This window comes from Labrus bergylta, chromosome 6, assembly GCF_963930695.1.
Source record: "Labrus bergylta chromosome 6, fLabBer1.1, whole genome shotgun sequence".
NCBI classification, from domain to species: domain Eukaryota; kingdom Metazoa; phylum Chordata; class Actinopteri; order Labriformes; family Labridae; genus Labrus; species Labrus bergylta.
The window spans coordinates 28096666-28119718 of record NC_089200.1 but is presented as its reverse complement, the minus strand read 5'-3'; the positions used below and the strand labels follow the sequence as shown (position 1 = coordinate 28119718).

Sequence of the window (23053 nt, the reverse complement as noted above, 5' to 3'; positions counted from 1 at the left end):
TTTTGAGTTTTGTGATTCTCCTTCATATACCCTTCTGCAAAAACATTGTTGTGCACTTTAAAAAGCACAAAATCACATGTTTCATCTTTTACAACCACAAAGTTTGCAACTTCAATACTACAATATATTTCACTTTCTCTGCATGCAGCTACATCTAATTGTTTAATATTTCCACAAAAAAATCCAAAATGAATCCCATTCTATTATTAACCCTTTCCCCAAGATTTCCTTTACTGCCATTGGGATTTTTAAACATTAAGCACATTTTTTTAACAAGCAGATGATATCTGTTCTAATCCTTTCCAAAATGTACCTTCACTTCTAAGTAAACCCAAATTATCACAATTTAAATACATGCAGCTACTGTATATTCTAATGATTTTCTTTCGCCAAGAGCATATAACGTGATTGTTGTTCTATTAGGAGCATTTTCCCAAAATGTAATTCTTTGTTTTCAGGATTTTCCTCTCTAATTTCCCTCCTGCAGCCTCATCTCTGACCTTCCTATTGGCTGGGGCAGGTTGAAGTGACAGCTGGTGTGATGTAATAACCCCCCTCCTCTAGACAAGTTATAAAGAGCAATATCTAGTTCCATGGATTGAGATAAGCTTGGGTAGATTACTGCTCCAGGACACTGACATGTTTGTTGTATAAAAGCACTGTTTATAAAACAATGTGTCATTGGCGTATATGGAAAACTCTGATCTGACAGATGGCTTTGAGCTCCAAGAGTTCCTCCATGTTAAAGGCACTGCTAGTCTAATGTTTGTGCTCCTGTGGCTTAATGGGATTTTAGCCTCCTCGTTCAAATGAATTATATATAGAAAACTGGGATTATTTTACAGGCTGGTTAATCTCTTCCCTTTTTTTTTTTTTTCCAAAACTGAGCCGGCCCCATGGTTTTAGCATTCGTGGAAAAGTGGAGCGACCGAGTGCTACAATCAATGAACGCTAGAGTGCAGGCGGCCTATCAGCTCAGAGAGCCAGAGATTGCCCTGTGGACTGTTTCAACCAACATGAAGCGTGCTCAGTCGACTTGACTCACTTCAGCCGCACTGCCGTGCCCGCCTTTCCACAAGCATTCCCATCCTGCTGCACAATGACAGACACGAGGCTTCACCAGAGCTGCTCCGCCACCGCCACACACAGAATCGGTGCCCTTTTGCACTGAAGACAGCTTCATCCCTCCAGCTTTAGCTGCCACTCCGAGGGAGGCTCGGGCACCAGTCAGACTCTGCATCCTGGATCATCGTGCTCCTTGCCAGAAAAATAAAACTCTGGTGCAGACAGCAAGGCGGGTTGTGTTTTTGCTGTGCTCTGGATCATACCACAGTGAAGGTAGAAAAAGTTGACTGATCTCAGTGACTGGCACCGCTGACAGAGACTTTTTGGAAGTGCAGAAGAGGTCCCCTTTCACTTCCTGAACTCCTGAACCGGGCTCGCAGCTTTGAATTCAAGGCTCAGCACTGCCTCCTGACTCCCACTACAGATCCCATCATGCCTCACTCCTTCCAGCAGAAAAAAGGTGAGACTTCTTTCTTCTGATTGTTAACACCTAGGTGAATTAAAATAACAAAAATACAATGCTGGCAGGATTAATGAACATGCAGAGTAATATTTCTGCAGAAAAGAAGAATTGTTAGCAAACATGTTTTAAAAAAACTTTAATACAAACATTTCTGAAACAACATACATGATTTTGATTCTGTTGTGTACCATAAATTAGGCAGAGAATTAGAAAGTGTGCACAAATATCAAGTTTGATTATTTCTATAAATGTAGGTCTAACCAACACTGCATAATATCTTGTTTGTATCAGTGGTTGTGATCATGAAATTGTTCACATTTTTCAACTTTACAAGAGCCGACTGTATAAAAGACATGAAATTTAAGATCTGAAATAAATCAAATGCACCTCAATAATTGAATATAACTGTGCACGGCTATAGTTTTAGACTGTAGAAGCATCAGCACTAAACACCTGCACAGGTAAGTGATGATGAAATCATCCCTCCTCGGAACAAAACTCCTACAGAGGACAGAAACACTGCTGGCATTCACAGAAGGGATTCATCTGTGTATTTCCATATGCCTTTTTGATAGTTGGCTAATCTGAGATTAGATCAATATATTGCTGAATCACTGACTGTCACAACATGACCAAGCACTACATGCAAACTAACACTGAAGGACATACAGGAGACACAGCTCCTGATAAAACAACTGACATCTGATAAGCAAATGGGAGTCCCAAGTACAGTAAATGACACCATCACAGGTTAATCCGCATGTAAAAACATGTAAAATAGATGTTTGATTCAAGCTGAGATGGGCTCTGAATAATTTCTGACACCTATTGATTCCATTTTGAAGACGAACCCTCGCAACATCTCGCCTTATCAGCTTTAAAGGTGATATAAAACAGAGACTATAGTGGTTTAATTACACCTTTGTTTTGTTACAGAACACCTTTTTGCATTATAAGCTCTCTAAACAGCAGCTCAGTGAACCTGTTTTACACACACATGCAACCCATGACATGCTTGTTGAAGTTTGATGTACTGTTTAATTTAAATATCATACAATCAAGAATAGCTTGCAGTGCCATGCATGTAAAGCACACAGATATATGTGTGTCAGTGTGTTATAGATCAGATAATTACAGGAACGTGTGGCTCACAGGAGGTGACACTCTTTCTTGAATCTGCACCTTGAACTGGTATTTTCCTCTTTAAAGACACTTGAAATGCCTGCAGTGAGGGCTTTAGTATCTATATGCTATGACTCATGAGTAATAGAATTTAAAAAAAGTTATTTATGCATTTCAGACTTGCATAAATGCAGATTAACGAGGCCTGATTGTTATACGAGTTGATTTGTTTCTAGCAAACAAAGAGTGGGAGGCTCTCCAGAAAAGAAAGAAAAAAGAGCTGTGGAGCAGAAATATAAGCTGGAGGTGTTGACGAGACAAAGTTTCAAAGGAATATTTAAAGTTTTATTCCAACAGAGCAAACCCAGCATAGAAATGAAAAAGACACGGTATTTGTTTAAAAAAAGATACGTTTTCTTTTCAAATCAACAATTTAGAGGTACATGTGCATTTCATGTTTTATGCATCTCTTTTCCTTGATATTTCATAAAAATGCTGGAGCGATCTCTTCCTGATCCATGTCACTACTCAGAGTTTCAGGGGTTTATTTAAATTATTATTTTTTGGGGAGTGAGGGTGACTTCTGGGGTTTGCTCGGATTGCTTTCATCCTCGCCAATCCCATGTTTCCATGTTGGATTTAAATCCATTTACTGCTTTGGCTGGAGGAAACCCAAATGCAGGATGACATGAAAATACACCTATGGACTAATGCACTGAAAAAAATAATCTGTTGGATTAGCTCAGAAAAATACTCTCACTTGCACGACCTTTGCGTCATGATTTTTTTTGGGGATATTATTATTTGCTGAACTACCTTCCCTTCATCATGTCAACTTAAAGCTTTTTTTTTTTTACGAGTGGTAAGGTCAGTTACTAATTGTTAAACTATAACTGGTATTGTATTATTTCCGCTTGCAAAAAATAAAAGTGCTCAAGAAGTTTTAACACCATTGAGTATTAAAGGTTTTTTTTTGTTTAGCGACTCTACAAGATATTAATTTTTTTAGATGAACCCTAACCCATACAAAAACATAAACGCAACACTTTTGTTGCTTCTTTTTTTAAGAGTTGAATTAAAAGATATGATGCAAACCCCCATTTCCTTTCCTTTCATTGTTTCCTTTTCAATTTAAATAATTTGGTTGTTTTTATCACTTTTTTTTGCCAAGAGGATTTTTGCACAGGTTGCCTTGTGATGCAATAAAATGCATTTTGCCCATGATGCCCTCTCAGCCCTCGAAACCAGTAACACATATTTTGAAATAAATAAGCGGCATTAAAAGAATAAAGGACCGAAATAAAAACAGTCAATATAAAAAAAGTCATGAATTAATAAATATCAGAGGCACACAAACACTCTGAAATGTGCAGTAAGGATAACATATTGCCATGGAAACAACAACTTTTGAGGACTCACCATTTGTCTTCAAAAGTATTCCATGTCTTTTCTTGAGGATTTGCCAGTACATATAAAAAGGAGCTGAAATGACCAGTCTTTTAGTCAACTAATCAAAAGTAAATTAATCACTAATTGTGTTTTAAAGTGGATTTTAATGCAAAAGTTTTCGATATTGGCTGATTCAAGTTTATTGAGCATCAGGATTTGCTTCTTTTCTGACCCAAGAAAAGCCTCACTATTTGGTGGACAGAAAAAAAGAAGCAATATGAATACGTTGCTTAGGGCTCTGGAACACTGTGACCCTTAGTGATATTTTACCAACTCAAATGAATGCTCAATAGACGGTCTAAAGAATCATGCTGGATAATTTATTACTAAAAGAAATTGTAAATACGTCAACAGTAGTGAGCTAATTGGCCTCACAGCGTCATCACCAGCAAGCCTGTGTGAGACCATCCGTTGACATCTGCTGCACGGTGTTGTATAAATGTGCAGAGTAAAGAGTGGCCTTTTATTGAGATCACCCTGAGGCCCTGTTGTGTAATGATCATGCTGTTTATTGTGCTCAACAACAGGGATTCAAAGAACTATGAGAACACATTTCAAAGAGATAACCTCAGTGTGTGTGTTTAATAGTATTTTCTAATGAAAATCAATTAAACTGTGCAGCTCAGTGGAAATATAGCAGGTTACAACTGTGTTATCAATTCTATTGACTAAAGGCATTTAACTTTAATATTCAGCACTGTTGTCACTTTATCATATGTTGTCCTGTCCTGTCGTTTGTGTGTAAAAGAAGGCCGACTCACTGTAAACCAAATCTACCTAATGGTACCAATGAAGTTACCTTACCTTATTGTAATTAAATGCCTCTTTTTGTTAGAGCTCCAGTGCATGTTTAACTAAGGCTCTAAGCTTTGGAGGAGATTAATGTTCCTAGAACAGCAGGAAGATGTCAGGAGAAACAAAACTAACATCCCTCAAAGTTTGAGCCTTTAAGGAACGCTGCATGCCTAAAAAACAAATAAAGAAAACCTAGGAGAAGAGTGATACGTAAAAGTATCCATAAGTCCATGTACGATGATCTAAAGGGAATATCCAAAGTCCTACAAATACATACAAGTGCAGTGGAGGTTGCAGAAATGTCCGTAATCTAAAATTGCAAAATGTAAACGCTACATGCTCTCCTTCTCAGAATTAAACGGTCTAAACTGCTCACTGACAGCCTTTGATACTGATCCTGAAGAGTGTGTTGCTTTCCCGCTTCATGAAAACGTATTGCACGCTTTAAAGGTTTACTACAAGTTCATGAGGGTAGTTTAGGTTATTCAGTTATATTTCATATATGTCATATTTCCCTGAGGGAAAGTCCCATGGTCTGCTGGTTTATACGCTGGCATCCAGGTCTTTGATGACCTGCTTTCACTTTGTTGTGTTCTCAACACATTCTTTAAATTAGAGCGTCAGCATCTGTGACCTGCAGATTCACAAAATGCAACCCGATTAAAGTAAGTTTTAGAGTAAAAAAAAACATTCCCAGAGACAAAAAGCATCATTCATATTATAGCAGAGGTCAATCACTTGGTGTAAGAGCCAGATAGAAACTTCAAATATTAAAATGTGTATAATTCTAACAGCTGTCATCATGACTAAGTAAGGTCTTTTCCTTTACTCATTCTTCCTTCTTTGGTGCTTCCTACTTTCTTACAGTGCAGACGCTTTGCAGCCTTCTCTCCGCTTTACTTACATTCTTTTGCTGATATCTTCTTTTTTTTAAAGGTTTATTTTGGGGCTTTTTGATGCCTTTATTTAGAGACAGGACAGTGGAAAAAGTCAGAAATTGGGGAAAAGACAAAGTGGGTAATGACATGCAGGAAATGAGCCACAGGTCGGTTTTGAACCCGGGCCGCTCGCTTGGAGGACTACAACGTTAATACATGGGCCGCATGCACTAAACACCACGCTACCATCGCCTCGCTGATATCCTCTTTTATATATTTTCAACTCTAAAATGACAAATGTTATGGATTATAGTGCTCCCACTAAGGTGTTTCTGGTAAGAAGAGATCTCCATGGAAAAATGCTACAATGGTAAGAAAAGGAAAAAAAGTGTTGAAAAACAAATCTGTCAATTCATTATAATCTCTACAATGAGAGACTTCACATGTATAACTCAGAACTAATGAATACTATAATAATAGGCAATCATTCTTCTCTGACTACACCACTAAAAACCATAATAATGCTCATGCTCTGTTTGCTGCTGTGGACAGGAAAACACTCCTGTGTCAGTAGCAGCTGAACTTAATTTCACCAGAGCCTGTAATGAATTTTCCAACTTATTTACTAAAAAAACAAATAAAGTAAGACAAGCTGTCAGTACCTAAACAACACAATCAGGATAAGTGCTGTGTCTAGTTAAAACTATTTTAACACCATGAAACGATTTAATCCGACAACAACTAAATTCCTTCTCCTGCCATCTTGACATTCGGCAAACAGGTTTTTTACAAAAAGTTTCCGAAGTCATGGCCACAGATCTGTTAGAGATTGTAAATTTGTTTCTTTTAGGTGTCTTCACACAGGCCCTGAAAACATCAATCATCAAGCCACTATTAAAAAAGAACAATCTAGACAAGTCAATGATGAAATATTACAGACCTTTTTCTGAAATAAAATAATCGAAAAAGCAGTTTTCCAACAGGTAAATAGTTATTAACATTAAATAACTGCTTTGATGTCTTCCAGTCAGGTTTTCCATAACATCACAGCACCAAGACAGCTCTAGGTAAAAGTCATTTAACGACATCCGCTTAAACACACACAGCGGCAGAACCTCAGTCTTATAGGGCTTCCACACTTACAGACATCTCCGGCAAACTCCTGATATTTCCCGGAGGAGCTGAGTGATGTGAGCGCATACGTGAAAACGGCTTTAGACTCGATTTCAGTTCTGCGTTCGAGAAAGTTGACCACATTATATTACTCGACCAACTGGAAAACTCAGTGAGAGTTTCTGGCCCAGTAATAAACAGTCTAACCTGCACAGTCCAACAGGCATCTATTTTACTCCTCAGTGTATGTAACTGGGCAGGGACTTCTTTGTGTCTATACTGTAGGTAACTTCACATTTGAGCAGACAAAAATTACATGTGGAGTTCCCCAAGGTTTTATCCTGGGGTCTCTGGGGAAAGGAGCCACAGGTCTGATTTGAACCTGGGCTGCCTGCTTAGAGGACTACCGCCTCCATACATGTGGCTCTAACCACTGCGCCACCAGTGCTCCCATTCACATTATTTTTACCAAACAAAATTATTGAATTACCTACCTATGTGCAAAACCAGTGGAGTCACCCCCCACTGGCCATTAGTAAGAATGCAGGTTGAAGGCACTTTTACATTAATTTTCATTTTGCCACCAAAGGCTTCATCAGCTTTTTATTTCCGAGATCTGTATTTAGTCTCCTGAAAATGTCTAGAGAATTTCAGGAGGATTCCTACTGAACCTGATCTTGTTGCTCACACATGCACCCCACAATGGGACTATTCCTACATATATAGAGACTTTATGTAGAAAGAACAACGTGGAAGAGATGGACCAAGCAACACAACACTATACAATAATGAGAATATTTGCCTTTATATCAATGCTATGTATAGTTCACAATCACAATATCAATAACAGTGTGGAGAAGGGGCACTCGTAGCTGAGCAGTTAATAAATGTGCCCCATGTACAGAGGCTTAAGTTCTCAAGCGTGTGCGGGCTGGGTATGACTCCAACCCATGGCTTCTGCATGTCAATCCCCATTTTCTCCAAGTTTCTGACTCTATTCACTGTCCTGTTTAAAAAACAATAAAAATGTATAAAAAGCCAAAAAATGAACCTTAACAATAAAAGAGGGGAGAAGATCATACTTGTGAACAGAAAACATAATATCGCAGTTTGAGTGTGATTACATGCACAGAGAACTCAGTTCACCACCCCCTCCCACTCACTCGTGGTGAATTCTCCTGGTAATATTCTTCTGCACTTCAACCAGGCGGCTGGCGGGAGAAGTTCGGGATTAAGTCAGAATAAAAAAAATATCTGTTTATGTTCACACATGCAGCTCACCCAGTTAACTTCAGGAGTTTTGTGCAAATGTGAAAGCAGGTTATGAGTCCAAACCAAACAGTCTACAACCTCTCGTTTTTGTGGGAGCTAATTCCAGAGTCCTTGTGCAATTCAATTAAGCCAATCTAGACTAATGACATTAGAAATATTGAAAGAAAATCCTAAATTGTGGCTGCAGGTACTTGACCCTCTTATGGTGTTTTTTCTTACTTTGAAGCAGACGTGATGGTTATGATTTCTTCACTTTTGCTGCTTTCAGTGTGGTTCTTGTTGGACCGTGGCCTAAAGCTGAATGTTTGTGTAGTGCCTGTTAGACTAGCCCTGTGGACCAGTATTGGCTGTTAGAGACAGATGCAGGCGGCTGCTGTGACCTGGCAGTGGGAGTGATGTATCATAGGAGAATTTAATAATGTTGTTAGAAAATTAGGCCGCAGCATGACTGAGTTTAGAGAGTTGTAGCTGTTAACTAACTGGGAATGACATGAGAACTCAGTTCCCAATTACAAAACAGTGGCTTTGACTATTCCCATGTGAAGTGAGCTGTAGAAGACTCTATATTTAGTCTCTTAAACTCTGTGACAAACCCTCCAGATTCAAAATAAAGTGTGTTTTAGGGATCAGTGCTGTTCTTTATATATATCGGAGAATTAAAACCGGTTTAGCAACATAACGTCTTGGATCATTTAAGTCACTTTGAACTTGTTGACTTCTACGTGCGGCCGTAACATTGACAATGGAATATTTCACGGGTACAGTAAATACAGTAGAAATGTTATGTCTGTTGCCTAAACAGTGCACCAGGCAATCTTGAAATTAATCTTCCTGGTTTTAGAAGACGTCCTACTGATGTATGTCACTGCCCCAGCAGACAGAGTTAATCTAAGAGTTTTAAAACTGCTGGGAATCTGATTTTAGAGAAATCGTCGTTATGTTTTTTATTGCTTTGTTACCAAAGTGTTGGACAATACCCCAACTGAGTTCATCAACAGTTTGAAAAGAAAACCCCGAAACACTCTTTGAACATCTGAGCAGCAATTTTACATCCTATATTAAACACTAGATTAAACCTTTTAAATCTGTCTTTCTTCAACATCAGATTAATACATTTAGCAAATTATCTTTAAATACGGCTTCATCAAAACCAGCATTTTTCTTTTCTGCAAATTGTTTCTGTTTCTGTTACATGAAACATTAAATATATTGTTATAGCATTTTTAAAGTAAATACATATGTATTTCTGTTTTTGATCAGTTTGGTCAAATTCTCATTTCCAATTACACCACAGGCTAACATTATAGTAATCGTTGACTTTAAGCTAACGTTATAATTTCAATCTAGCATGACTTTAACAAATTCAATCAGCTTTATCAATAAGTTAATCCATTTTTAAATGTTGAACTACCACTTCAAGCTAATGTCATTCATTGTGACTATAATATTTAATCTGATAATCCAATGAGTTAACAGAGCTTTTTGAATTTCAGCTGGTAGCCATTTCTTTAGATCATTATTTGAACTTTATTTGAGCTAACGTTATCAACTTCAATGGTTTATCCATGACGTAATCATAATGTTTTAATATTTTATCCATAACTTGATCAATTTCAACAGTTTATCGGATTTTCAGCTCATTATCTAAACTATCTATGAAAGATAACTTGATTAAACTTTTTATCTATCTTTTATCTAACAATTAAACTGCTATGCATTAAATAAAGCTAACTTTATCATTTTCAGCTGCCGTCCATTCCTGTAGCTAATTATTGAAAGTGTTTATTATTTTGGCTGACCTTATCAGTTCTGAGGTTTTTATTATTTTAAGCCAGTGGTTCCTAAACCTTTTCTTCCAGCAACAAACTGAAAAAAATACAGAGGCTATAGTATTCTAAATCAGACGGCCTGTGTTCAAATTGGACCTGTGGCTGCTTTCCCGCATGTCATTCCCCACTCTCTTTCTCTTCCTGTTTTCAATCTCACTCCACTGTCCTATCTCAACAATAAAGGCAACAAAAAGTCCAAAAATAAACTGTTGCAAACTTCCAGATTTGAAAGAACAATAGCTGCTTACAACAATTAATACCAATTGCTGTGAGTGCTGATAATAAACAAAAAAAAAAGGGAAAGAAAGTATGCTCCCATCTATCTCAGCGTTCACAGATTTGATTCTGTTTAGGCCTTAGTTTGGCCTTTTATTGAAATCTGTGAGGCTTTGAAATATGTGTCAGCTTTAAGTCTTGTTTAGCTGGTTTATGGTGTCCTTCTTCCCTAATGTGAGTCCTTTAATATTTGAATAACATTTGACTGTGTAGATCTGGGTCAAGGCCATACACACACATTAAAATCCAATTTTCAAGTTAATATAAATTCAATCATTTGTATTTTTTCTGGAATTCACAATGGTTTATTGGCAACAAATATTCAGTATCAACTCCAGTCTTTCCAATTTGTTTAAATAATGACATAAAAGATTTCATCAGACATCGGCTAACTTTGCCCCAGACTGAATTACAATAAAGATTTTGAGATCAAATTGTGGGCATTCTTAATGGATTAACAAGATCTGGGTTGGAAACAGCTGACGTCTGGCTTGATGGTCTGAGAAAACTCTCCTCAGATTTAGTTTAAAATTAAAGTGGGAATCTGAGTCGAAACATGTTTCCCCTATTTCAATAACTGTTGAACAAAAATCAACTCGTCAAAAATCAAAAGTACTCTTGGTTGGGTATCACTGTTGTACATGTCAGGTACATTTGGATGCAGGAAAGAGCCCATAAATCAGTGTTGAAACTGTGATTCAAAATGAGCCTCACAACGTTTAATCTGGCGTGCAGAGATCTCCAGTTTGACACTTGCTAAAAGGTGTTAAGGAGGCAGTGCATGAAAAGGGGGCTGAATCAGACAGATGATTCTTATTGGATCATTATTGAGGGTGGTGCAAAGAAATAAGACCCTTGTTTACCATTCAAACGCTCTATCTAGGAGAGTAGATGTGTGTTAAAATACAAACCAACCCCCATGCCGAGACACACGCCGAGGCTTTTGAATCTAATCTGTGCAGAAGTTGTCCCAAATTTGAACAACTCCTCCTCATGTGCTCTTGGAGTTCTGTGTTTTGCTGCCCTGGGCATGTGAGAGAGAGAAAAAAGGAAAAACAGTGCAAACACTCAGATTGTGAAGATTTGTGGGGATGTTTGTTATTACTGCACACTTTTACTGTGTACAATCTTCATGTGTTGAGGATGGAACTGACCCATCATGCAGGAGATGGCACACTGGCAGGGGACTGTTCTTGGTATGCGTGGAAAATTCCATCAAGTTCGAGTCTGCGGGCTGCATTCCTGGCTCCTCTCCGCCGGCCTTGAGAAAGTCCTGAATCTACATGCTTTGATTTGACTAAATTGGAATTCTAGCCCTCTAACACGCCTCTGCTCTGACTTTAACCTTAACATGTAGCTTGCACAGGCAAACTGGTGAACTCAAGGTTATCCACACACACAGGCACACTGATGAAACTTACTCCGAAGTTGTTGTTTTTTTTTGGTTGGCTTCTGTGTGTGTGTGTGTGTGTGTGATTTCTTTTTGAAATAACTGATAAAGCAGAATAAAACAGGCTTTTATATGCCCAGAGAGCCTCGTTATTGACCGCTGGAGCTCTGTTGATGCAGTTTTACAATAAAAGTCAACTTTTGAGCACCCATTAAAGCATAAAGAAAGAGAGATACACTGTGAAACAATCTGAAGTGTGTGTGTTTCCAAAATGTTCCTTTTTACGACCATATTAACAGCAGATCAGATAATCAAGGGACTCCTTTCAGGTAAGTGTGACCTCCTTATCGCTATGATTTTGTGCTCTTGCTAATCTCCCACTGTGTTCATCCTTGTCAAGTGGGATAAAACTCAACTTTTTAACCTGGAGTGTGTGAGCGGAGACACTTTCTTTTAAACAGACATGAGTCCATGTCAGAGAACGACTCGTCTGTTCATTAAAAAAAGCAAGAGGCAAGTGCGCTCATTACTACCTGCACAGAGAATCTTTTGAAGTGCCATCAATGGAATTTTTCACAGCATCTATTTATTACACGCTGTGTTCTTTAACTGACGTTGTGAATTATGCATGCAATATGTTTTCAATGATGTGCTCAAATAGAAGATCAAGGAAAACATACAAATACATACAATGAGACTAGAGGAGCAAATCTTTTTATACAGACGTTCTCTGTGTTACAATTCAGACCTGCAGAAAGAATGGAGTTTGACAAATGGAGGACTTTGTTGTGGACAAAAGCAGAAAGAAAAGAAGAAGAAAAATGCTTCTGGGATGCATGGAGTTAAAAAAGTGAAACTTAACAATATAAAAAGAAATTCTTTTAAAGAAAGGAACTAAAAAGACCTCTGTAGCTAACAGCATTATCTGTTTGGTGTTACAGCTCGGTTGCATCATGCCTCTCAGAACAAAACTCCACACTCACATCTTTGCTGACAATGAACACTGAAGTTGGCAGAAATTTGCTGTGAAACGAGACAAAAGTGTGCAGTTTATGAAAAAAAAAAGTGAGGCAACCTCCGGGCCTCGGGCTTTTGTCAGTGGGCATTTCTATTCAATGACCTATCATGCACAGAGTGTAGGCAATGATACGGCTCAGAGATGTTTCACACTGTGTCAGAAGAAGTGTACAAGATTGTCTTTTTTTTTTTTTTTTTTTAAATGTGCAGCTGTTACTGGCCGTGCGGACCTGAATCACTGTCACAACCTGCTCTTGATGTGATTGTTTCTGCACAGCATGCAGCCTAAGAGACCCTGATGTCCTGACCCGTTGTTTAATTACACAGCCTGAATGGTGATCAAGGTTTAACCGATACACAGTTCATAATGTGACAATGAGCCCCGTGTGTCACTCCTATCACTTCAAATCAGGGGGGTATTGATCAACCCTGCACTCTTTCTCTGTCCTCTGTAAGTGGGTCATTTATTTTTGCTAGGAAATGGTTGAGTAAAAGTTTGCCAAGGATTTGCAGTAATTATCTCATCCTTCTATAGCAGGGCGCAGCATGGGGCCTCGGTAAATTACACATCTCTCTCCTAACTCCTGGATGGTTTATGGCCGTGCATTATGCATAACTGTGCTGGAGCGCCTGAAACATCCCCCAAGTGGATTGAAATAAAGTTGACGATGCTCTTTGTTTGGAGCTCAACATAGTCTTTATTTGGCAGTGCTGAATCGGAGATTGCTGTAAAAACGTGCGTCTTAATTATTTTGGAGACTTTATTTTTTTTTTGTCCCCGATGGTTTGTGAACACCTGGAGTGTTTTTAGTGAGATGCTGGATCCAGATGGGCGGATGCACGGGCAATCCACAGGGAAATGTTGGTTACATTACAGTGGAGTGTGTCGTCATATAAAGGGTTAAAGCAAAAAGAGGAAAGAAAGGCGATGTTTCTGATTCATGTGGATGCTTATTACATGTCTGTTGTACACTGATGGCAGCTGTCTGCTGAAATATCCCTGATGATGATAATTCAAGCTCATGTATGTGTTATAGAGACAATGACCATGGTGGGGAGATTTTTTAAATCTTTTCAAAAATTCACCATTAATGTTTAATCAGGAGGAAAATAATTTGACATTCAAATCCAGACCTGAGCTTAAAATGTATTCTCCATCATAAAAATAAAAGTATTAGAATAAAGAGGAATTTACAAGATATTCCCCTAATACTTAAAAAAAAAATATTGAATCATCCATCAGTTGATATGTGAAAAAATCTAAATCCACTGCAGATGACGAGGCTGTCTGTTTGAACATGGCTTGTGCTGTCTTGACTTATTAATCACATTAATAACAAGACTTAAGAAAAGCTCATACTTGTATCTTTGTTTGTTCACGGATCTTTACAAATATTAAAATGATAAATCAGTGCGACCTCAGCCTTTAACTTGAACTATATGGGTTCTCTGTTATTTTCTATTGTTAAAACAACTTGAGATAAATATCACATTTTGAAAGGAGAGGTTTTCCAGTCTATTTTCACTGTTAATAAAACAAAATGACTACACGTTAAATTGACTTGAACTCATCTGTGTTATCTGTTATCAGCGCAACAAATGCTCCTTCTGTGCCATGGTGTGAGCGGGGTGAGAAAAGACGGGGAATCGGTGATATGGAATCCCCACAAACAAAGTTTCCAAGGTGAGTCACTGACACTAAATGCTTTTTTCACAAATCATGAAATTAATGCATCTTTTCAGATTCATGCTGTCACACACAAGCACATTTGAACTGGTAAAAATCATCACACCACTTCTCATCCTCAGAGATAAAACAGACTACACAGTTCAACCTCTCTGCGCTGCCACTGAGTTACTCGCAAGCCTGGCTGCTTTCATGTGAAAGAAACATGAAGTAAAACACAACACCAGTAAGCTGAAAAGTTAGGAGGAAAAAAAAAAAAAGGGCTCCGTTTATTCTTGCCCAAGTCTGCGAAATGATGCAACAGGGAGTACACATGCCTTAAATTAAATGGAAGAGGGGGGGAAATCACAGCAATGCATTCAATTAATTTTCCAGGAATGTTTCACTTTGCATTTCAATGAGCCATGTTTTTGTACAAAGTGTGCACATGACTTTACATGGTCAATTCAACAAGCATGCTTTTTCAGGTCCAATTAAAAAGGTAATTTCTTCAGCAAGCAAAAACATGTCTAAAGTATGACAGGTGGACTTTAAAGGCATGTTATACTAACAGCTCCAAAAACACCAACATATGACCTTAACACTGAATTTCACAATGTATAATATCATTTAAATATTAGCATTTCACCTACACACCTATCTGCATCATTAAGAATTATAGCCAATGATTGAAAACATTCACATAACTTCTGTGCAGCTGCAGTGAATGACGCTTTCATGCAACAACTTTTCTATTTAATCCTCAATCCAGTCATTTCTATGCTGCACGGCAGAACAGGTCAACAGTTAAAAAGCCAAAATATCAATGTGGAGATGAGAAGATTAAAAGTCGACCAAACAAGGAGTGCGCCTTCGAGCGTGCACTGCAATTAAATAAAACTATCAAACCGCTAAACAGTCACATCCACACGCCGCCTAAATACCTGTGAATAATACATCTATTACAGCTTTCCTTATTTCCACAAACCCCCGGTGTTGATTCGCAGCGTTCTCCGTCTATGAAGCCAGCGTACCTGCAGGGAATCTGGCTAAAAAACATGAATAAGAAGAAGAAGGCGAGCGTGTCAAATCGACCTGTCCTTGTGAAGCTAATTAGGATGTCGGTCTGTGCTGTACATGTAGGGTCTGTGTGTTAAATGCGACGGAAGCCAACGTAACGATACATTGCTTAAATCATAGAATATAAATTAGTTCTGAGAATTTCGGGGGCTGGGTTTAAGGCACTGGTGACGTCGCCGCCTCGACGTCCTGTGACTGTGGACTGAACCAACAGCAGGGGGGTTCAGACCACTGTTAAGTAGTTTTCTGCATTATTTTACAAATTTATACCAAATTTTGAGCTCTTTTAAACACTTATTTCTTACTTTCCCCTCCTAAAGAAGCAGTATATGTTATATCTTGTAGAATAGCCGCTTTGTAAAGAAGTTGTTTTTACCACAAGTAGAAAAAACGTCTCTCCCCTGCCCCGGGAAAGTGGAACGGTCTCGGGCTCAAATTCCGAGAATTGTGCTCGTCTGATTCTTAGAACTGGGGTTCTTAGAAGTGGTGATGCAAGAAGTTTCTAGGAAAGCGCTACCAGGTGATTTTTTAAATTCCTTTTTTCATCTAATTGGCGCGAAGTTGTTATGTACTGTGTGTTGCTGGTGTTTTAGACAGAACTATTTGTCCCATTTTTGCTGTTTGAGTGTTGTTGAAGCCTGGGCTGATGGTGACTGTGTCTGCTGGCAGTTTTGAACAGTGCAGAGTCGAAACTCTGAAGTGGCTCCTTGCAGTGACAGGAGCGCGCTTCCCCCCCTGACAGATCGTGTGGCTCGGCTCGGCTCGGCTCGGCGCAGTGGCTGTCCGCGGCGGAGCGGAGCGGGGACTGACAGCAGCCTCCCTCCGCTCCGCTGTAGCCTCCTGTACCGCTCTGACACAAAGTCATGCTGTGAAGCTGTCTGAACGCTTCAGATAAAGAACTACACCTCTGAGGGAGAGCATTTTGAGCGGGTCAAAGGCTGCTCGGAGTCCGCTGTTTAGTCCGGGGCTCTCGGCTGAACATAGTTGGCGGTGTTAAGAGTGTTAAACGCGCTCTGATTTTAACGCCACTTTGTGCGTCAAAGTGTCAAAGCGCAGCGCGGCGCTGTCAGAGGAACTTTGCTGGCAGCATGGCAGCCTCGGGTTCAGGGTATTTTTACTTCACGGTGATAATTTGCTCTAATGGAGCGCAAAAGGCTGCGCCGAACAAGCCCTTCTGTTACCGTAACATTGTAGCGGAAACATTAATGTTGATGTGTGTGTGTGTGTGTGTGTGTGTGTGTGTGTGTGTGTGTATATATGTGTGTGTGTGTGTGTGTGTGTGTGTGTGTGTGTTGTTGTTCCACGATACAGGATGACACGTCCTCGCAGGAGTCAAGTTGTCTCTAATGTTTCCACTGTGAACCCGCGCTGCTGCACCAGGTTGAAAGGTTTTATAGTGATGCGCACACTTTGAGGCTTTCCCTGCGAAGTGTTGTCTTGTTTCTGTGACGGACTCGAGAATTTGGTTTGGTTGGACAGGATTTATGCACTTGAACAATCATAGTGAGCCCGTAAAAAGTCCAGTAAATTAAGATAATTCAAATAAAATGTTAGGGCTACTTTTTAAGCTGAGAGAAACATGTGTTGTCATTTCAAAATATAACACTCAATGACTGAAGTTAAAGAGTTGTCATCCAGCCAATTTTCAGAAAATTGTATTTAATGTTGTTGTGGTCTACATGCCTGTGTGTTTGTCACAGGGGGAATCTCGTAGTTCACTTTTGATCAGAGGTTATTATGTGTCTACATAGGGTGCATTCTGTCCTGCTTCTATTTTCGGACGTGTCCAGTTACACATTTTAGTCTTGACACTGAGTGAAGATTCTGTCAGAAATATGCCTGCGTGTTATAAAGTTAACTCTGTCTCGAGTCAATTAAATACAAACTGTACACATCCACAAAGCTGTAGGCTGATAGTTGACCTGAAATGCTCTGTGAACTATTGTGTGTGTGTGGGGGAAAAAAAGTGAATCCAGCGCGCTGCTGCTGCTGCTGCTGCTGGGCTCCACAACAAGCCGCTGTCACAGGTTTTATTCTAGAAAACTGTTTTACTCTGAGCCAGCTGCTCAGGGTTTGTTTGCAATATTAAATCAAGGCGAAAGCATCTTGCAGTTGAAAGTAAATTTATTGTTCTGATCTTATTTTTTGCAACAACAACAACCAACGTTTTCAGTAAAAAGCAAGCGGCTTGCTGAAACTGTGATCTGTATTTAGTTTGGTGTCTCGTAGTAATCTGAGTGAAAATCTGACATCGCCATGCTAGAGGAAGACCAAACTTTTCTTCCGTTAGATTGAGTGCAGAGTGAGTTATGAGAAATGATTTAAAGAGGCGCCAAAAGATTTTTTTTTTTTATTAAATGCACAGGACAGCTAATGGTCTTTATTATTAAGATAGGCTCTATACTTATTTTTTTTAACTAATCAGTCAGTTTAATTCATCTTTTATTTTTGTTTTTTCATTTAAAAAAAAAAGTCTAAAAAGAGTAATAATAAGACTGTTATAACGGAATAAGATCATACATATGTTTAACTGCGCCTGCCTTGTCCCTTTCGGTGTACAACATGTTTTCCTTCATCTTCGTTTGTAACTGAAACGTGTCAATCTGTTGTTTATAAAGAGAGAAAGTAAGCCAGAGAAATTATTCCAGAGGAAGAAATTTAAATGTCTAGACAGTGTTTGTTTAATAAATGGCGCCGCCTTCTGGAGGAACAGCTGTATTTGTTTCTGGCGCTGCCACATTGAGAATCATAAATCCTTTCAGTCCAGTAAAATCCTCCTTAATGTGTCCTGTACTTCAGCCTGTAAACGCAGAGGTAAATTGTGGCACACTAGTGAAATAAAGTCTACAAAACTTTTTTTTTTGGGGTGTGTAAAATAATCTGAAGGGTTTTTTTTCTGTCCGCAGAACTTGACAAAATGGCTTGCGCAGCAGACAGCTGCATACAGTTCACACGCCATGCAAGTGATGTCCTGCTCAACCTGAACCGAATGCGGAGCAGAGATATCCTCACTGATGTCACCATCCTGGTCAACAGGCAGCAGTTTCGTGCACATAAGACTGTTCTCATGGCTTGCAGGTGTGTTTTCAGTTATTTAGGATCAGAACTAAGTGCTGTAGTTTGAAGGTGAGTTGACTGATCTTTGCGTCTCTTCTCCTTTTGCGTGCAGTGGGCTGTTTTACACCATCTTTACTGACTCCCACAAGTGCAACCTTAATGCTATCAGTCTGGACCCAAAGGTGGACCCAGAGGGCTTTGCCATCCTGCTGGAGTTCATGTACACCTCCCGTCTCACACTAAAGGAGAGTCTGATCATGGCCATCATGAACACAGCCATCTATCTGCAGATGGACCACGTTGTGGACACCTGTCACAGATTCATTAAATCCAGGTTGGTACCACAAAGCTCCATTAAACATCGGCCTCTGTCGTTATGAGCCGTGTCTGATTTGTGTTTTTAACTGTCTCGTTCTGCTCTCAGTGATCCGGCTGCCAAGCTGCCCAGAGATGAGTTTCTGGTCAGTCCGTTGGTTTTACCTCAGGACGTCCATGCTTACCGGCCCCATGATGTTGTTGACAGTATGCACAGCCGCGTAGCTCCGTTCAGGGATGGGAGGCCCTACGGCTCCAACATGTTCAACGGGGTCAGCACCCCCAGCAACTACCATCTCTACGGGCAGTTTCCCATGCCAGGGTTCCCCTTCCCGCTCTGCAAGCTCACTGATGCCAAAAACGCTTTTGCTGACCTCTCAAAGAGCGCTCTTCACCACAAGCACTGTTCTCCGCACGACAGCGCCAACCTCATCAGGGCAGAGTACAGCAGGGCGGTCGGCACCAGCACCTCCAACATTATTCACTCCACCACCTACGCTTCCAGGGAGGTAGGGAGAGAAGAGGAGATGAGGAAGGAAAGCCACGAGGGGCTCAGCCAGTCTATCACTCTTGCTACAAGGAAGCGTGCGTTTCCTGTGCTCACCCTCGAGCACCAGAAAGACTTGGGCAAAGATCATGCTCCCCAGGCTGAGGAAGACCTGATCCATCAGCACTACCCACTGGGCATCTCCTCTACTGGGCGCAAGAGCCTCATGAGCAGCCCGCAGAGCCCCCTCAAATCAGACTGCCAGCCCAACTCCCCGACAGAGTCCAGCAGCAGCAAGAATGCCGGACTCTCCCAAACCAGCGGAGTGCAAAACCTGCAAGGCACGCAGGACCCTAAAGCTCGCAACTGGAAGAAGTACAAGTTCATTGTGTTGAATCAGAGCGCTAAAGAGGAGGAGGTGGGTCTGCGGGATCCCGGGCTGCGCTCACCTCAGAGACTCGGCATGCAAGCTTACCTCCACCCCAGCGACTCGGAGAACCTCGACCCGCAAAGCACGAGCAAGAGCAGCGATCACAGTGAGGACCTACCTGTGCCGCAGGCCAGCCGTCTCAACAACATCATTAGCAGGTGAGGCTTCTCAAATACCGCTCAAGAACAAACTGTTCTCTGGCATGTCAATCAAATTGTAACACTGCTGGGAGGATTTTAAGGTATTAAAGGAAGATCAGGCAGAGGATCTTGTTTGTTAGAATGTATTTTTGACATTTAAATCTTCATACCCCAGTTATTAAGTACTGTAGAGAACTTCCTTATGCCATTTTGCTTAACAAAAACAAGCATGATCAAAGTCACATTTAGAGTTTTGGATTTTGGATGTTTTTCAGGATCATTTTGCAAACTTTATCTTCACAGGATATTCTGTTTGATCTGATCTGTTCTCATAATTTTCTGAGTTAAAGTTTTTGTTCTTTTTTTTGTCTGTAGCGCACTAGAGGGATCTCTGAGAAGCAGCGACGGCCACCCTCCGCACTACTTGAGCCGCCTGAACTGCTCCACTTGCGGCACCCCGTCTCCACAGCACTCTGAAGTCTGCCCTAACTCGTCCAGGTCCCGACTAACAGAGGACATGGCAGAGCTGCACTCCGAATACTCTGACTCCAGTTGCGGTTAGTTTGAAACAGATAATCAAAAGCGACATAAAAGTTATCATGTATTTTGGGAGGAGAGGTTAACTTTAACTTTTCTTCACAAACAGAAAACGGTACTTTCTTCTGTAACGAATGCGACTCCAAATTCGCCGAAGACGAAGCGCTGAAACAACACATGCTTCAAGTTCACAGCGATAAGCCATACAAGTGTGACCGCTGCCAGGCTGCTTTCCGATACAAGGGTAACCTCGCCAGCCACAAGACCGTCCACACAGGTACGTCTGGAATGATTCATTTATGCTTTTGTTGGATCATCTTTTGCTGCAGAATTCTTACACTTTGTCCTCTTCTCCCTGTTTCCAGGAGAGAAACCTTATCGCTGTAATATCTGTGGTGCTCAGTTTAACAGACCAGCTAACCTCAAGACTCACACTCGCATCCACTCAGGAGAGAAGCCATACAAATGTGAGACGTGCGGCGCTCGTTTTGTACAGGTAATAACGCCGTTACACACGACTCTGACTCCCGCATATTTAACATTTTGTCTTCTCTGATGTAATGGGACTTATAGCACTAATACTCAAGTGCAATTACGGGTGATTTTAGTTATTTTCGGCTTACCCAAAGTACCTGTAATTACCGTGAAGAACATCCTTTAGGGCTTTTATACAGAACATACTGTCTGACAAGTATTTCATTGAGGATTTGCCAACTCTTGTCCCGATTAAAAGAAGAAAAATTAAAAGTATGCACTTTTTCAGCTGCACACCTGGTCTACCTTAGAAGTGGGATTTGTTCCTCTGGGAAAATCTCCTGTCTTATTTCAACAAATAAAACAATGCACTGTGAAACCTTTTGGAAACTTTTGAATGAAAACCATTTCAATTCTTTTTGTTCTTTTTGTATCGTTGAGAAGACGTTTGCAGAGTGTCAAAGGCTGTTTTTGATATTTTTCATCATTTGATTGAAGCTTATTTCATTTTTCATTTTTCCTGAATACGTCAGGTTGCTCACCTGCGCGCCCATGTGTTGATCCACACGGGTGAGAAGCCGTATCCGTGCGAGATCTGTGGAACGCGCTTCCGTCACCTGCAGACGTTAAAGAGCCACCTGCGTATCCACACGGGAGAGAAGCCCTACCATGTGAGTTGACTCAAAGAGCCACAATAACTTCACCACCTTTTTGGAATTAAATTTAAGACAACAAGACGATTAAACGCCGTAAAATAATGTTTTCACCACTTTCCTTTTGCAGTGTGAGAAATGCAACTTGCACTTCCGCCACAAGAGTCAGCTCCGGCTGCATCTCCGACAGAAGCACGGCGCCATCACCAACACAAAGATCCAATACCGCATGTCCACAGCCGACATGCCCACTGACTTGACAAAGGCATGCTGAGCTGGAAAAAAGGGAACTTTTTTTTTTGTTTTTTTCAAAGGAGGCAATCTTGACCTTGGCATTTAAAGACCCCAACTTGTACAATCATCCAAAATTGTAGTGCCACACTGTGTTCATTAGACAATTCAATTGGCTGTGTATGCCACTCTAAACGGGTTTCCACTACATGTGAACGTAGAGCCACGTACGGCATCTTAGTCACTTTATTGTTTCTATATAGATATAAATATATATATATGTATGTTGAAGTGTTTCTAAGCTTTGAAAGTACGCATATAAAGCTTTATTTTGTTGAGAGGGATGGAATGTAAACAATCAGTTTTTTGAAAATACAGTATTTTATATCGGAGAACTTACTTTTCTGAAAGTATTGAAAATTTTGATCGACCAGTGGTACATATATTTTAAGATAACGAGATTTGCGGCTGTATAGAGTTGACTATACATTTTTATGTAGATGTACGTACATGTTGCACCACGTCAAGTTGCCATTCTCATGCGAAGAGAACGGGGGGGAAAGAGAGAAGACGTAGTAATTTGGATTAAGTGTAAAACATATCAGATGACTGCTGCTGCTGTCTGATGAGGATATGCATGAGTTACTCTCTGACCAGTTGTCAGCGCACATGAAGTGGGCAACTGCGTAAATATTGTGACATATTGTGTAATTATATCTGTGGGATTGTCTCTGCGGGCAGAGCCAATCTTAAGTGTTGAAATGCATTTCAAGGTACTGCTTTGTGATGACCAAGACAATATTTTGCTTCAGACGTATTTGTATAGATGTGTTTTTGTTGGTTTGTTTTTCCATAAGTGAAGGTTTACAGTTTTTTGCTCATTGTTCTAGATCCTACAGTGAAGTCGTGTAAGTGTTCAGGTATTTGTTTGGTTTGTACATACACTGTGTATTCAATGTGCCTTTCTCTATGCTGACTGAAATCTTCTGATTTCAGCCCGGCTGTATTAAGGTACAACTCAAGGACACCACTCGTCCTACATCCCTCTGTTTATGTGTGTGTGTGTGTGTGTGTGTGTGTGTGTGTGTGTGTGTGTGTGTGTGTGTGTGTGTGTGTGTGTGGGTGTGTGTGTGTGTGTGAGAGGGTGTGTGTGTATATATTTTTAAAGGCTTGTCACCAATCTTTAAACATGCAAATTCATCATTGTAAATCTTCAGGACTTGTTTTTGGATTGGGCTTTTTTAACTGCATTAAAATAATTGTACAATGTTATTGATGTATGAATGTAAAATAAAGGTAATGGATTTCTATGTA

General features: G+C 40.1%; 1 protein-coding gene across 3 annotated transcripts; it reads left to right on the top strand.

The window, feature by feature from the left end:
- Positions 1–989: 989 nt before the first annotated feature.
- bcl6aa (BCL6A transcription repressor a) lies at positions 990–23053 on the top strand. 3 transcript variants are annotated; one of them, XM_065956104.1, is made up of 10 exons: positions 990–1525; positions 14261–14353; positions 18322–18493; positions 18585–18806; positions 18897–19862; positions 20220–20401; positions 20491–20658; positions 20747–20877; positions 21389–21526; positions 21639–23053. In XM_065956104.1, exons 1-10 carry the CDS (start codon positions 1498–1500, stop codon positions 21780–21782), a joined length of 2244 nt encoding a protein of 747 aa, XP_065812176.1. In that variant the 5' UTR covers positions 990–1497; the 3' UTR covers positions 21783–23053. The 3 variants fall into 3 exon arrangements, with proteins under 3 accessions (XP_065812176.1, XP_020488249.1, XP_065812177.1); XM_020632593.3 differs by lacking the exons at positions 990–1525; positions 14261–14353 and adding an exon at positions 15837–15935; XM_065956105.1 differs by lacking the exons at positions 990–1525; positions 14261–14353 and adding an exon at positions 15990–18229.

Bases quoted from the DNA above. Each gene is read 5' to 3' on its own strand.
- bcl6aa (XM_065956104.1), top strand. From the start codon at position 1,498: ATGCCTCACTCCTTCCAGCAGAAAAAAG. The intron at 18,494-18,584 runs GTGTGTTTTCAG...TTTTGCGTGCAG, and splicing joins ACTGTTCTCATGGCTTGCAG to TGGGCTGTTTTACACCATCT. The intron at 21,527-21,638 runs GTGAGTTGACTC...TTCCTTTTGCAG, and splicing joins CGGGAGAGAAGCCCTACCAT to TGTGAGAAATGCAACTTGCA.